Genomic DNA, 16,442 nt, shown 5'->3' with positions numbered 1-16,442 from the left:
AATGCCACTGCTGAGCAAGGCTGACCTCCTGAAGGCTGAAGGTCGCTGCCCAGGGCCTCCTGCAGTGGCAGGAGCTCTGCTGCTCCATGCAGAGCAGCTTCAAAGTTCAGAGTCTGTGAGCAAGTGCCCGTGACACTCCTTCTTTACCCAGAGGTGTCACCTCTCCTACGGCACACATGGCAGCTGTTGCGGACCTGGAGGGTCAACAGCATCTTGGCTACGTGATGTGGAGTTCTCTTAACTTGCACGTGGGACTGGTCCAGCCATTTGGGATAGAGGGTGAACACAGTTACCAAGTGGGATCCTGCATGAGGGATCCCATCTAAAATGCCCTCGCTGACATTGCCCTTCCAGCACCTCTGAGCACAGCTCCAAAGCTGTCTGCTCTGCCTGGAATATAATCTCGCTCTCCATCAGGGCCTGGGGCTGCAGTCTCCAGGGTCTCGTAGTCACCTCCACAAGCGCCAGTAGCACCCAGAGCAAGCAGCACCTCAAGCAGAGCATCACTTATTTAGAGCAAGCATGTTTCAGAACAGATCCCGACACAGCAAGGAGTCTGCACACCGCCAGAGAAGGATGGGGCATGCCCAAAGCCACGAGTTCACTCCTGGCAAGTGTTTGCTCAGAGGCTGCTACCCTGGATTTTGGCTCTCCCTGCCTGAAAGAGCTGGCTCACAATGCCGGGGCAGAGCAAACGGCCACAATTTGGCCATGGCGGACTGGTCCTGAGCTCGTGCCTTCGCTTGCCCAGGCACAGCAGTGCCAGGTCTCAGCACCCACCACACGGGGGATGCAGGGGCAGCCCCTGCACTCACTTCTGCAGCAAGTCCTGTATTCCCTAACGAGATCCCTGTGCGAGCGGCCAGTCTCAGGGATGCGCCCACAGGTCTCTGAAAGGCAGGCAGGCTTTCACCTCCGTTGGCCACCAGAGCAGCCGTGAGGCTCTTCTGCCCTGCTCAGCGGGCTGCTAGCCCCAGGCAAGGGGCTGAGAGCATGGATGCCTGCACCCAGCACTGCTGCTGGGCCAGCAACGCCTAGAGGGCACTCAGCAGGATGCTCTACTGCCTTCCCAGGATCCCACCTCCAGCAAAGTGCCCCCCACCCCCAGTCTGGGTGACGAAATTCTCCAGCATGCAGCTGGGCCAGCTCTGCCTGCTACCATTACTCAGACTCTGGGTAGGGACCTGCCTGAAGCCTGTGGTGAGAAAATGCCAGGATGCGTATTTTTAAGTGCCAAGATGGGAAACCACTGCACCTCACCCCACTTCAATCAGTAACACCAGCAACATTTCTTTTTGCTACTGAAAGGATCCCATCAGCCCGAAGAGCTTCCTTCTTCCCCCGCAAACAGGATTTTGATTTACAGGGAGCTGTGGTTTCGTGGTTTTTTTTTAAGACTGAGTGGCCTGAAAAATCATAAGGTGATTTTTTTTCCCTTTAAGACTTGTTTTTTAACTTGTCAGTGGCTGGGAACTGATAAACAGCACAATATGAAAAGCCCCATAAAACCAGGCTTTGCATAGGGACAGTGAGCTGCAGCTACTCCATACCATCCCAGAAAGGTTCAGCTCCAGCTGAAGAATGAAGCAGTAGCCCAATTGAATGGTGCCCGTGAAGTTTTGCTCTTCAAAGTCACCCAAAGAAGCCCCAGCCAGTGGCAAGCTGGGGTCACCAGCAAACCAGACCTGCAGCAAAGTGCTCCCAGGAGGTCTGTGCACCCCCAGCTTTCTGCCCATGCCTTCCCCCAGCGAGAAGATGCCAAGATGATGCCGAGCGTGTGGTACGGCCCTGCCCCGTGCCCGGCAGCACAGCCGGATGAACACCAGGCTGTCTTTTGCCAACACTTTGATGCCCTTGGTTAGTCTCCTAGGATGTGACGCAGACTGACCTTTGACCAGTGGAGCCCCATAGTGGGGACACTTGTGTCCCACGGCGTGGAACTCGCCGCTCTCCTTGATGAGCAGAGCCTTCCCACAGCCCAGGTCCACTTCCCGCATCCTGGGGAGGAGGAGCACAGAAAACACATGGCAGAGCATCCGCCTGGCAGTGGACACCACCCCCTCGCCCTGCACCCCAGCCCTGGTCCCGCCAGGCTCCCCCGCTCCTTCAACTTGCTCACCACCGGCTCCAGGTGACTTACAGGTGTGGGTCACTCCTGTCACCGAGCTGGCTTTGGAGGTGGCTCTGCTGTTCCCAGCCTGGGGCACATCCAAGCTGGGCCATTGAGCGGCAGCTTCTTCATCCATCACTGTGCCAAGAGGTGGCCCAAAGCACCTCCCCAGCTGCTCGGGAAGCAGCTGGTGGTCTCCACCCAAGTCCAGGGGGTCAGAATAAAGCTTTTCAGCACATAGTGGGAGCAAGAAACCAAACTGGTTTTACTGCGACATCACCTCCCCTCCTGGCCCCAGCAGCTCAGCAGGTCCCTGCCAGGCTTGTGTTCACTCACTGAAAGCAAAAACGACATTTCTGAGACCTGAAAACCAGGAGAGGCGATTCTGACCCTTTGCGTACTCCAGCCTTGGGGTCTGCCTCCCTGCACCTCAGGGGGTCGTGCTCTGGTCCTGGCCACATCCCAGGATCAACAACGTGGGTCACCTTTTCCTGATAAAACCCTCAGGACAGCAGACACCTACGTGTGACCTCCTTGCTGCTTCCCTCAGCTTTTTTTGCAGAGCAAAGCTCACACAGCGACCTGCCCACCTGCTCTGGGCTGCTGGCCCCAGCTCTGCATCACGGAGGGGCTTTGTCTCCCTGGTGCTGCTGGCACTCAGCCCCACGTTTGCGCAGGAGCCAACTTAACCCTCGAGCCATTCCCCAGGAGAGATTCAGGTGCTCTTTGAAAGACCGCAGTTGCTTGTGTGGTACCGTGGACAAAAGCGCGATTAGCACAGCAGGAATCCTTTACGCAAAGCTTTGCAATTTTTAGGCTCTCTGGGTCACACCTCCCCAGCTGCAGTCACCTGGTCCTTGACCAGCCGAGGCAGGCTGAGGCTCCAGTCACCCCTGTCCTGGCCAAAAGTGTCTCTCTGCCGACCACGCACCTTGTCTGCAAAGACAGAAAGAGCTACTGAGCATCCCCATCTGCTGAATGAGTGATTAATGATGCCATTAGTGCTGGAAAGCAGCATTTTAGAAAATCCTTTCTAACTCTCCTGGCTTGACTGAGAGCTGATCTGCAGCCCTCCAGCTCAGCAGGGCTGTGCTGAGCGATACACACCTCTGCACCGGCCGCAGCGTGGGTGCAGCGTCCCCGGACAGCGGGTGCATTTGCCCCCAGCAGCCAGCTGCCCAGGTCTCCCCGGGAATGGCATGCCTCCTCCGCAGCGGCACCCCGCCGGCTGTGCCCCGTTGCTCTGCTGGGCGCAGGCTTTGCAAGGCAGCTGCAACATGTGCTTTTATCTGCAAGAGTTTCCAAACCCTGCAGACCATATACAGAACTGGGCTGCATTTAGGCAGTTGCATTACACTGGGCAGGTGCACTATCCACTGAAACACGAGTCTTTCACCCATTCGTCGTCTCCAGGAGGATGCCCATTGCTCCTCTCTGCAGAGTCTGGAGATTGGGATGCAGGAGGCTCCAACACTGAGACCCCCACTCCCCCACCTGCCCAGATCTTTGCCAAGGGGATTTCTGCAGCTTTCCAGCCACAGGGGCAGTGCGGGCTGCCCAAGCATCGTTGAGTGAGACTGATGTTGCTCTGCTCTAAGCAGATGTTTACTCTCTGCTCTCTCACTATGTGTCCACCAGATCTTCATCCCAACATGTCCTGCCTCACCTACTTCTCTCACCACTCAGGTGCTCCCTTTCCAACCAACAGCCCTGATACACCCTGTGCAATCCATGGCCCTGTGCGAGGCACTGAACCTCTTCCCAATGCGATTATCAGCAGCCACTTCCCTACAGCAGGGCCTTCCAGCTAACCATGGAGGACGAGACAAGGAGCGAGCCCTTGTTTTGCAGGGAGCTGGGCGCAGAGCGCAGAGCTGCTGTTCCTTGGAAACTTCCCCTCTTCCAGCCATAAAGCCTGTCCCCACACAACTTCATGTTTATCTGGAAATCCTGGTTGTTCCCATTGCACGAAGTGGACCATCTCTACAGCAAGCCTGGCAAGTTGCATTTGGTGTACCGAATACACCACTGGGCACACAGCAAACGCCATGTGCTCAAGAAAGCTACTGGCCATGTGTGATCCCTGAATGCTGTTCATGCACGATAGGTCCCAGGGTCTCAGAAGAATGGGGCTCACTTTGCATGCTCATTCCTCTTTGGGTAACATTCCAACTCTATCCCATCACTTGCACCCAGGCTACAGAGACACTTATCCCGCTCTCTGCTTCACAGTCATGGAGATGAGACCAGGGCTCAGTCCACCAGCACCCCTGCAACACCTTCAAACCCACCCTGGACAAGTCTTCATGCTCCACCAGCATCAACTGTCCCACTAGAGTAACGGCAAATGCTCAATTTCCTTGCCACCTCGGGTGACAACACCAGCGGAGCTCATCATGCCTGCCCTCGGGAGCCATTTTGTCCCAGTAAATTGGCAGGCCCGCTCCCGAGCGATACCGCTCTGCTCCCTGCCCGTGTAGGACACTTGGCACTTGGAGGTCCTTCTGTCGGCACAAGGGGAATAGAGCAGTACAAGTCCTACTGCATTCCTCAGCTGTGCAGTACTTCAGATAAAACCTGCGGTTAAATGACAACCATAACTCTATGGGAAGATAAGATAAGATAAGTGAAAGAGTTCAAAACTTACCCAAGGAACTGTGTGATCTGAGAGAGTCAAAAATAAGACCTGGTGTCTTCAAGGCAGCACACAGCCACCTGCAAGGCTCCCGATCCCACACTCACTCCAGAGCGAGCGAGAGGATGATTTACGCCGCGCTGCTCCCCGCTGAGCTATTTACTCAGTTGGGAATTTGTCCTGTTGCCCCACTCCACTCCCCACTTGGGAAGAACCAGCTAAAACTTGGCTCTGGCCTCCGAAGGACCTTTGCTCAGGAGCTGAGGGAGCACTGGGGGCTGTTTTCTGTCTGCAGCTCATTGACCCCCCTCAGTTAGCCTGCTGGGAGGCTGGCTGGATACAGCAGTGCCAGAGTTTATCCTCCAGTATCTTTTACTGGTTCTGCTGAGACCATCTTGGTACCAGAAAGATAGAAAGGGTGGCAGAAAGAGTACCTTGTTCTTGCAGACTCCACTAACACAACGTAGAGGTGCCCGAACCCTGTGCCAGTGCCCCGCACTGCTGCTGTGCCCGTGCACACCCCTGCCCAGCACACTCCTTGAGAGAAGCATCCCAGAAAATCCCTCTGGGTACCAAAGCGAGAAGGGACTCCTTTGGTCTGACCCATTGCTTACAGGAGCTGCGGGACTTTCTTGCAGCACCTCTCTTTTGAGCTAGACTCAGCCTGCTAGAAAAAAAGCTATTCGCAACTTAAAATGTCCAGTGACGGCAAGCGCGCTGCCGTACCTGGTAGTGTGTTTCAGTAGCTGTATACACACACAGTTGAAGTGTGAGCCCAGTTTCCAGACCGATGCCAGTTTCTAGCCCTGGCTTTAGCTGAGGAGCTCCCTGCTACAGTCGCCTGCAGGCAGGTATGTTCTCACAGACCACAGCCAGCTCCCTCCTCACCATCCCCATGATGAGCAGAGCTCTTCGAATCTTTTCATCTACTATACTGCATGCTTTCTAGTCAATGTATCTATTGCAGCCCTAATTTTCCAACGTCCTTCTTGCACTGGGGCACTAAAGCAGAGCACACTCTTTTAGTAACACCCCAAACACAAATTCGCAGAAGCTGCCTCCATGAACCCTTGGTGTTCAGCCATTAGGCTACGTCTCGACACTGGAACAGGACCCTCCCTGTGCAACCAGTATTTCACAGAATCACAGAATCACAGAGAATTGTATAGGTTGGAAAAGACCTTTAAGATCATCGAGTCCAACCATAAACCTAACACTACCAAGCCCACCACTACACCATGTCCCTAAGCACCTCATCCAAACGGCTTTTAAATACCTCCAGGGATGGCGACTCAACCCCTTCCCTGGGCAGCCTGTTCCAGTGCTTGATAACCCTCTCGGTGAAGTAAAATTTCCTAATATCCAGTCTAAACCTCCCCTGGCACAACTTGAGGCCATTTCCTCTCGTCCTATCACTTGTTACCTGGGAGAAGAGACCGACCCCACCTCTCTACCCCCTCCTTTCAGGCAGTTGTAGAGAGCGATGAGGTCTCCCCTCAGCCTCCTTTTCTCCAGGCTGAACAACCCCAGGTCCCTCAGCCGCTCCCCATCAGCCTTGTGCTCCAGACCTTTCCCCAGCTCCGTTGCCCTTCTCTGGACACGCTCCAGCCCCTCAATGTCTCTCTGGGAGTGGGGGGCCCAAAACTGAACACAGTATTCGAGGTGCGGCCTCACCAGTGCCGAGTACAGGGGCACGATCACTGCCCTTGTCCTGCTGGCCACGCTATTGCTGATACAAGCCAGGATGCCATTGGCTTTCTTGGCCGCCTGGGCACACTGCTGGCTCATATTCAGGCGGCTGTCGACCAACACCCCCAGGTCCTTCTCTGCTGGGCACTTTCCAGCCACTCTTCCCCAAGCCTGTAGCGTTGCATGGGGTTGCTGTGGCCCAAGTGCAGGACCTTGCACTTGGCCTTGTTAAACCTCATACAATTGACCTCGGCCCATCCATCCAGCCTGTCCAGGTCCCCCTGCAGAGCCTTCCTGCCCTCAAGCAGATCAACACTCCCGCACAACTTGGTGTCATTTCCCAGGATAGTCTCCCCTTTTTGCTTTGCTCCAGCTTCAAGGCAATCCTGGTCAGTGCCTGTGCTCTGCCCCAGGTCCCCTCTTCCCCAGCCTTGCTGTCACTGGTCACCTGTGCAGGAGGCAGCAGGTTGCCCATCACCTCCCAGAAGCAGCCCTGCAGGCACTGTGCTTGCCTTCCAGTCCAGTGCACCTCTACTGACTCCTCACCCCCACCTCTTACTGGAGAAGGCCATTCGCCTCCAGGTCCTGATGGCCCTCCAGCACTTCTCTGAGCTGCAGCAGAGCTTGCAGAGTCAGCCACACCCCATCACGTGAAGATTTAATCCAACAGAGTCCGGTGCATCCCTTTGTAGAACGGCCTAATACGTAAATTCCCATCACAATGAAAAAAACAGTTTAGTCCCGGATGAACTTAACTAATGAGAAGAATTTATAGCCCATGAAGGCCCTTAAGTTTAGCACAAAGCAGCTTGTAGTACATGGATTATTCTAGAACATTGTCACAAGCAATAGTTCAATTTAAAGCAAATAGCTGCCAGACTCTTGCTGTGTCCCACACACCTGACATCACTCCCTCACCGGAATAAAAGCTATTTCGAACTATGTTTTCTTTCACACGAGGACAGAGCCCACTGAGATGCTGGCCATCAGACTAACGGAACATGGTGCAGAAAAGGCACATCTACCCCAGAAAAGAAACACCAGCCTGTAAAGCACGGTGACCGGGACAGGCACTTTTTAGACTTCAGAAAACTCTTAAATCAGGGTAGTGAAACTGTACACAGCTGAAGTGTGTTGCCATTAGCAAAAAATTTGGAAAACTGCATCCTTGGTGAAAGAGCAAATTGAAAGAGATGAGCTTGGCTACAAGAGCAAGGCACTGCAGAAGTGACGGAGCACACGATCTGCCCCATCAGCTCCACCCATGCGCTACTCATGCTGCTTTGTAAAACTACTAAGGCTATAAATTTATAAAAAATTGTCAGGGTTGTCTAAAGCAAGCTGAGCAGAGCCTGTTGAGAAATTCTGCTACAGAACATCACATCTTTCTAAGATGAGTCCCAGGGCAGACCATGCAAGGAACAGCAGACCTTCTGGTAAAAAACAGTTGTCGCTTGTCTGTGATATCATTTTTTAAGATGAAAAAAAATTATTTTACTAAGTTAAATTATCATCTCCAGAAACTCTGAAGAACGAGATGGGGGGTTCGGTTTGGATTACAAGGTCTCTCAAGTTTTACCTGCAAAAATTTTAGGCACTTACTGTCCATTCTCCAGGTCCTTCACGTGGCACACAGATGCTTCCACCACATCCTTTGGGTTGTGGTAGGGATTGCTGGCAATGGGATGCTCCTCGAGATGATAATGCCGGGCAGTTCCATTGACTTTGTAGATCAGGGGGCTGGCTTTCCCGTTGGGCGACATCTCCTCCTTGCTTCTCTCTTTCTCGGGTATCACAACTTCAATTTTCACTTCAACTGCAGGAACAAACAGAAATCTTCATTAAAATGAAGCTGGAAGTTTTGCTGCCATCCTGCCTCTCCCTCCTGGACTTTGAAAGGGGCTGACAGACATCAGAACAGACATTTTTTGTTGGCTTGCTTGTGAAGATAAAACATTTAATATCAAACTCGGCCTGATTACCCGAGCCCATTATTCCACTGTTCTTTCTCCATGGGGCACCTTTGCATGCATAAAGCACATATTCTTGCAAGCAGACATTAGTCATCAGTGCAAACCAACCCCTCAGCCACAGTTCCTGTTCTGTTTAGTGGAAAAAAGCTTCAGGCAGCTAAATGTGAGGCATGCCAAGGCCTCTAGGGCTCAGACAGACTTCAAAAAACCCTTTAATTGTTTGTAGATAACACTAACTGAAAGAGAAAGCCAACACCGCATGGTGTATAAAGCTGCTTCATTAGATGGAGACCAATTAATAAGGAACTAGAAATATCCAAAATTATTTGTGCATGAGGTTTTCACCATAGAGTGAATCTTCAGCATTAAGTGAGAAAGCAAGGATTGTCCGTTTTACTTAGGTGTACGCCATTGAACAGGTTTGACAATAAAAGCATCCCTGGCCTGGGGACCAGGGGACCAGGTGACCCAAGGACACGCAGGAGCTACTTGTGCCAGTGCAGCGCATCCCCCCGACTATCAGAGGGGACACCGGAGCCAGCGGGTCCCCTCGGCCCCACTGCCACCCTGGGTGCTGTCGTGGGGCAGTGATGGAGCAAGGCAGCCCCTGGCACGGCACAGCCAGGACGCTGCCCCTTCATCCCCCCCTGCCCTCCCGCTGCCTCAACCAGGATGTGCTCCCGGTCATCCCCTCCCCACGCAGGGACAGAGGGGGAGCACAGGGGCTCTCCTCGGCCACCCAGGTGAAGACGTGCAGATGTTCATCCCAGCTCCCCGAAGGGCAGCGCTCACCCAGCCTCGCCGTGCACCCACCCACCGCCCCGTGCCCGTGGGGAGCAGGCTGGACACAGGAGCATCAGAGGAAGTCAGTGATGAGCTCTCACATCATAAAGTGAAAAACATCACTTTAGCTCCTAGGGACTTCATAAAACTAAAGCCATTAATATTTATAATAAACCCCAGGGGAGTTCTATAGTGAGCCAGGGGGAAGAGCCAGACACTGAAGAAGTGTCTCAAGTAAATGGGAGATTGCTGAGCTTTCCCCATCTTATAAATGTCATGAACAGGAAAAGCTGTGCAGAAGATAAAAATTAAAGCTCATGACCTAAACAGGTTAAGGAAAGGCAAAGAGAGGGGAACAACGTGCCCCAGAAGAGTGGGACGAGCCCCGCAGCAAGAGAAGGGTGCTGGGTCTTCCCAGCTTCGCCATTTATTGCAAGTCCATTGAGAGGACAATGGAAGAAAAGGTCAGGGGGAAGGTGGTTCATTCAGGAATGGAGAAAAGCAAGTGGCCATGGCCGTCCAGGCACTGGAGGCAGGCGGTTGTTTCAAGAGCCCCGCAAGTTTCTGCTTTTTGTGCCAGCTCAGCAGGGCAGGGGGTGGGGCGGCTTCTCCCCGAAGTGCCAAATCCTCGCACTCACCGGGGCAGGATTCACCAGGGGCTCTGACAGACAGATCCAGTGAAGCAATTTTCCGTGTATCCATGCTGAACCAACAGAAAATGTGAACTTCTGTTGCGTTATTGCAGCTGCCAGCTGCAGGAGTTACTGCAAGTTTGGCAATAGGCCCAGCACCATGCATTAAAAAAAAAAAAATCTTGCTATGAGCAAATTTGTTCCTGGAGCTCTACAGAAGCAGCCCAGCTCCCTGCAGGTACCTAGCAAAGAGGCCGCTTTCCGTAAGCACTGTTTTCCTATGGCTTTTGGAAAAGCAGGCACGGATTTTCCACGACAGAGTGAAGAAATATAACGAACATCCGTTTATGCCAGTCCCAGTGAAATACTTTTGGTCGAAGAAACAGGAGGATCATTTCATACGATTACGCAGTTGATCGGACATTTATCTGGAGCGAACACGGCTGCACATCCTTGCAGCCAGCCCCCGGAGCTGGGCAGCATGCTGCTGCTGCTGCTGCTGCTGCTGCTGCCGACCGCGTGCGGGATGAGACCGGGCTGGCACCGGCGAAGGCGGCAGCTCCGAGCTCTAACAGTGACGTTGATGCCGGTGGATTCACCCTGCAGGGAACAACCCCCCGTCTCTCACTTGGCCCGATGCCCCAGAGCTTTGTTTTCCAAACTACATTAGGGTCAGGTGAGCACCCAGAGCACCTGCTGATCCACGGGCGTATGAACCTGCGGGGATGAAGATGGAAATTTAGCTCTGAGCTCTTCACTTCTTTCTCGGTCAGAAAATCGTACGCAAAAAGCAGCAGGCCTCTGGCACCAGTACGTGACCGTGTTCCCAGCTGTCCCCACGCTGCTGGACAAATGTCCCGAGGAAAAGAAAAAGAGGTATAAAGTCTTCCCCGCCTCATATTTCAGGCCCCACACATCACCATTTGCCTCCATGGGGTCAACTCCCACTCGCCTCTCCCCGAGCCTTTATCCCCCCTTCTCCTCCTCCTCCTCCTCGTCCCCCCCCGGCTGCGTGGGGTGTCCCTCTGGCCAGAGACCTGCATTCCCGAGGGATGATCCCTGCAGGAATCCAGGGCTCAGCAGCACCTGAGCCGATCCAGCAAGCAGCTTCAGTTGCCATCAGGGAAAATTACATTTAAATGAAATATTTATAAACCCAAGTTTAATTCTGAAACCCTATCGGCACGGTGTGGCTGGGCCCAGCGCGCTCCATCCCTTTGACAGTGATTTTCTATAACTGCTAGAAGAGGTTCCTGACCTTAAAGCAAACTGTTTGGAAAGTTTTAGGCACGTGCCTGCAAATCTGCGCAGTGGCCGACTGCTCGGGGACCAGCCAAGGCCACCACTGTCACACAGCAGCACTGCCCCAGCCTTGGCTGCAGGAACAAGGGTGGCAGCTGTAGCTTCCAGGGAAGAGCAACTGCTGCTCTCCGAGCAGGTATATGTACGCATCTATAGTATAGATATAGATACAGATATAGATACAGATACAGATATAGATATATAGATATAGATACAGATATAGATATACATATAGGATATGCCTGCTTGCCCTGTGCCACCAGCATCACTTACGTACATATATATGTGCATGTATGTGGTTTTGCATGTTCATGTACAGTTTTTATATATATGTATTTTTTATCTGTACATATACACACACACACATATCTATGAAGGACCAGGAGGTCAGGGCTGGAAATATTTTATAAGAATATACAAAAAAGCAGATGAAACAGTTGAGCATTAGCAGGGGCTAATACCGCACATCCACAGACACCTCAGCACTGCCAGCTCTTAGTATTCAAAAATCCTGAGTCAGCTCCTCAAAATCATCGAATTGCTTAAAATACAGACTCTTGTCAAGACTATAAATTTTGACGCAATTTTTTTTTCCTCCCAGGTTTTCAGCCTTTAGGTCGGAGCACTGCCAGGACCCCTGTGTGCACACCCAGGAACCACGTCCCAGCCCCATTTATCACGGTTGGCTCAGGGTTTTTTTTCACACTGTGGCCATGATGCTCTTGCACTTTGCCTCATGTCATTAACACCTGGCAGTCAGTCATTAAGACACCATTACATCTCCTGTAAATGTATTCGTTCTCCATCACTATTCACAGCCTTGTGGGACAAGTCAAAGCCTCTGCCTGCTTTTAGGCAGGTACCCAAGATGCGAGGCTAGAAATGTTGGCATCGACCCCGGGGCAGGGTGCTGGCAGGTGGAGGGTGGCTGGGCTGCAGTGCAGGGCCACAGTCATTACTTTAAAAAATTAAGGCATTTAAATGACCCAAGACTTCTTTACCCCAGGATTAGGTTCCCAGTATAGCTCAGTGCCCTTCTAGAGCCTAAATTTAAACTGCGGGTATCAGGCCATTTAAAGTATCATACTTAAAACGGTAGAAACAAGGAAAATACTAAGTTAATACGGCAGTGCAGGGGAAGAGAGAACTGGCACGAGCCAAGAGTTGGCTTGAATCTGGGGGAGTCTGGGTAAGATGAAGATGCCTGGCCATAGGGGATGGAGGAGCCGGGCTGGCGGAGGGGAGAGCTGGGTGTCTGCCTTCCCCAACCACAAAACCCTGCGACGCCTCAGGGTTTGCTGCTTAGGGGCTGCAGGCACAGGGCAAACGCGCACTGAGGGCAGGGAACAGCCTTGTACTGGCTGTATGGTGCCGACAGCTCCAAGAGCAGTGGAAACCAGCAAAGCATCAAAGGTAGCCATGATGGAGGGACCAGCAGGGTACGGTGGGCACAGCCACCGTACCGCTTTACCCCAGCAGGTTTATTTTCCCGCAGCCAGCACAGAGTAAATCCACCACCGCGGGACGTGTTTGGGGTCTCGCTCTGCCCTGCCAGAGCTGCGCTCTCCAGGCATACCCTGGGCTCGCCCGCGCTGCCTCTTAACTGCAAACCTTGATGACAACTACTTTAGGTGGTCTCAAAGAGACTCCAAACCGTTTCTATTAAAAATGACAGAGCTAATGACAAAACCATCGTGTCAAATGTGCCCGGCTCCACCCTCCCTCTCCAGGTGCCCTGTTCAGCAAAAACCAGGAGGTAGGACTTGCCGGCCAAGCCTGGGGGCACCCTCAGAGCCAAGCTCAGAAGGACACACAGCCCACGGCACCCCTCCAGCAGTGCAGCATCCCGGCGAAGGGGACACGTTCCCTGCTCAGAGCCAAATGCATCCTCTGCGCGAGGGCAAAGCTCACCCGCAGACACGCCGTGCTGTGCCGGAGTTGCTGCTCTGCCCCACCATCAAGCACTGAGCCCAGCAGAGAGTGCAAAGAAAAATAATCACAACTTCATAGGTTTTGCGAGCCGCTCCCCCACGCCTGGTGCAGAGACGGTGCTGCTGCAGCTCACACCGAGCAGTCGCTGGCGCACAATGGCTCCCTTTACCCATCATCCTGACCTGGCTGCCTCTCCTGGAGCGGGTGCTGGGATCCCACGCAGACTGCCAGCTGGCAGCTCATCGCGTATGCATCATGCACCCGGAGAAAAAACGGAGAAAAAAAATTATGCAGAGATTGAGAACTGGGCCTTCAGAAGAGGATCCAGCGTCACGGGACTGCAGCACTAGAGATAACAGATTACTTTGCTGCTTGAACATAAGCTCTTAATTAAACACTTAAATATCAGGATGGGGTCGGGCGCTGCAGCAGCAGCCAGACTTCAGCGCTGGCCTCCGGTACAGCCAGCATAGTTATTTACTGTTGCAGGATTCCACTCCCCAAAGCTCTTGTACCAGTGATCAAAAGGTCTTCCTGGCACACAGCAACGTGTGCGCAATGTCAAGGTTATCTCGAGAAATGCTGAGGCGCTCAGGGGGACTGAGGGTCTCTCTCGGACATAAGAAGATAGAGCAGATAAGCACCTTGCATACATCTTTCAAAAGTGTCTAAATAGATTCTGTTGACTTCAGGGTGCATCTGAAATATTCCCTTCATGTCAAAACAGCACTGGTGGAGAAAACAGCTCTGTTCTGTCCCTGCATGATTTGCTTCTCATTCATACAGGGGATAGGTGGATTTTTAGAAATAGGAAAGTCCACTACTTAGCTCTGATGGTGCACGGTTCCTGCAAGAAACAGGAATGACAAATACAAAAAGGCTGTGAAAACTCTTTGCCAGAACAATTGGTATCTGCAAATGCATCTGTTTACCTCGCTGCACTTGCAGGTTTTCTAACCCCGGAGATGAAGCACCGCAGTCAGTGGTGCGCTAACCAGGGGCTGCGGAATGGCTTGTCAAAAGCCTTTGAAGACTGCTAATCAAAACCAGAGCTGCAGCGAGAGCGTTACATTACAGAATGGCATTTTCAGTGATTTGGCCCTGCTATGCAAATACAGCTCTACATGAAAATCTGCAGTTCAGGAAATATGCCTGCAGAGTACTTTTATTCCTGCACCGGTCCAAGATTAAACACAATTTTGCTGATGGTATACAAAATAAAGGGGAACTGCCAGCAGAGTTTGTTACAAGTTTAGTCAACAACGGCATTTATTCCTGGATGCGTCTTCACTGCTTAGACCTTTCAAGGAAGGATATAAACAGTGTGGGTTTTCACGAAAGAAAACTTACAGTTCACAGTGCCCAATGCCATATTACCTTGGCACTGCAATGACCTGTAAAATAATCACAGTACAGGTCAAGAGCAGAAAACCACCTTCATTTTCTCCCTGTGCCTTGCTCATTGCCACTGACCTCCCACAGTGGATGCTCGGTGGGTCGCAGACACGACTTGTATCATCCCTCTGACCTTTCGAGTCCTTCCACCCGAAATCCCCACTGCCTGAGGCAATGAAGACAAATTGCTAATAAAAGGTCCCCAAAAGACATTTCTCCACCCACAAAGGCTACGTGTGGATGCTGACTGATCTGATAGAGCAGCGTGACTACCTGATTCCCCTTGTCCTTGGGCATGAGCAGGTAACGAGGACGGGGCCGTCCTTCAGCTCCCTCTTAGGTGGCCAAAACAAGCTGCAGGATGGGAGCTCTCCTCGAAGGCATCTTCGGCAACACCGACTACACCAGCCCATCATGCACCAGCATCGGTCCCTGGGGACCAGCGCTGGGGTGACGCGGGTGCTGCCGGGTATGATGAGCCCAGACAACCACGCCGTGCCTGCTCATGCCCACGCTGCCAGCAGGGGCTCAGGACGAGGCTTAACGTCGACACTTCCACACCAGACCTCCCTCGACCAGCCCGTTTGCCTACGCAGCCTGCGTCGCAGCCCCTTTCTCTCCCTCATAGGCCCACCTTCGCCAAACCGCAAGAGCTGGGAGCCCATCCAGCCCAGCCGCGGCGGGAGCGTGCAGGGCAAGGGGAACATCCTTGATGTCCAGGTGCCTACAGCTGCTTTCCCCACTGGAGGCAGCACGAACGGACAAGCTTCGCCAAGAAAATAAAACCCAGGGAACGGAGCAGCCCCAGGACCTGGCCTGCCTGGTGGGACTGAGAAAGCACCAAGAAGGCAAGCAGTAGGTGGTCCTGCTCCTTCCCCGGTCGTCCCCTTCCAGCAGGGACAAAATTAAGGGCTGGCCAGCGAGTGGCAAAGCTGCGGCAGCGAGGAAGGTGCGGGAGCCACACGCGTCCCCACGGGGACGGCTGTCACCCACCCACCCTGGGGCACGGGGGGGAGCAGTTCTGCCCCCAGGCGCTGCGGGCAGGCAGAAGCCGGGGGGCGGTGGGGTACGAGGAGACGGGACGGGACGGGACGGGACGGGACGGGACGGGACGAGCTGGCGGCGGGCGTCTGGAAGGGGCTGCAGGGCGCGGGCTGAGCTCCCCTCCCGCCCGCCCCCCGGCACGGCTGCAGCCCCGCACAGCTCCCTGCCGGGGAGCGAGAGCGCCGAGGAATTCGGGGGGATTACCGGGCCGGCAATCCGCCCCGCGGGAGCCGAGAATTAACATTCCGCCGGGCAGCGCCCGCCGCCGCTGACCTACTTCTGGCCCCGGGGAGGGCGGGACGGGGGCCCGGCGCCGGAGGGCGGTCACCTGGTTTGGGCTTGGAGAAGCATCCTCCCATGGCGCCGGCCGGCACGGGCCGGGACGGGACGGGCGGCGGGAGCGGCGGCGGCGGCGGCGGGGGCGGGCGGGTCAGCGGGGGCGCGGGCGCATCCTCGCGTGACGGACCGGCTGCGCGCGCCGCCCCGGGCTCCGGGCGTCGCTCAGCACCTGCGTGGGGCAGAAAAGCTCCGTGAGAAGCGGCGCGGGGGGAGGCGGGCGCGCAGGGGAGGGGACGCGATGGGAAGCGGAGGGACACGGAGGGACGCGAAGGGAAGCGGAGGGAAGCGGAGGGACGCGAAGCCGGCGAGCAGCGCTGCTGCCTGCGCCCAGAGCTGCGGGCAGGAGCCGGGCAGCCGGAGCACAGCGGGTGCGTGCAGCAGGGGGCAAGGCCGGGCCCCACGCACCCCCGGTGACGCGAGTGACAAGGGGAGAGCGCGACGCCGCCGTCACCGCGCTGGGAGTCGCCGGTCAACTCCGTTACGAAGTGTATGAATTCAGTCGTCCTTTCAAGGTTTAACGTTACAACCCCCCCGTATCATTTATGCCCAGACTTTAATAACTTTCCACAGCCCTGCCTTTGGGAATTAAACCTCTAAGCACAGAGGTC

General features: G+C 54.1%; 1 protein-coding gene across 3 annotated transcripts in view; it reads right to left on the bottom strand.

Annotated features, from left to right (window-relative positions):
- The window catches only part of AIFM3 (AIF family member 3), a 39,844-nt gene extending 23,990 nt beyond the window's left edge, over positions 1-15,854 (bottom strand). For 2 of the 3 annotated variants that reach the window (XM_075516352.1, XM_075516353.1), the window contains exons 1-3: positions 15,824-15,854; positions 8,037-8,250; positions 1,889-1,998 (exon numbers count right to left, since the gene is read on the bottom strand). In XM_075516352.1, the coding sequence (XP_075372467.1) occupies positions 1,889-1,998; positions 8,037-8,250; positions 15,824-15,854 (355 nt within the window). Of the gene's footprint in view, positions 1-1,888; positions 1,999-8,036; positions 8,260-15,814 lie in introns of all 3 variants that reach the window. The other variant, XM_075516351.1, reaches the window with a different exon arrangement.
- Between the last annotated feature and the right edge of the window lie 588 nt (positions 15,855-16,442).

The sequence above is a fragment of the Mycteria americana genome, chromosome 13, assembly GCF_035582795.1.
Source record: "Mycteria americana isolate JAX WOST 10 ecotype Jacksonville Zoo and Gardens chromosome 13, USCA_MyAme_1.0, whole genome shotgun sequence".
NCBI classification, from domain to species: Eukaryota; Metazoa; Chordata; class Aves; order Ciconiiformes; family Ciconiidae; genus Mycteria; species Mycteria americana.
The sequence above is the reverse complement of the archived record's forward strand: the minus strand, read 5'-3'. Positions and strand labels throughout refer to the sequence as shown.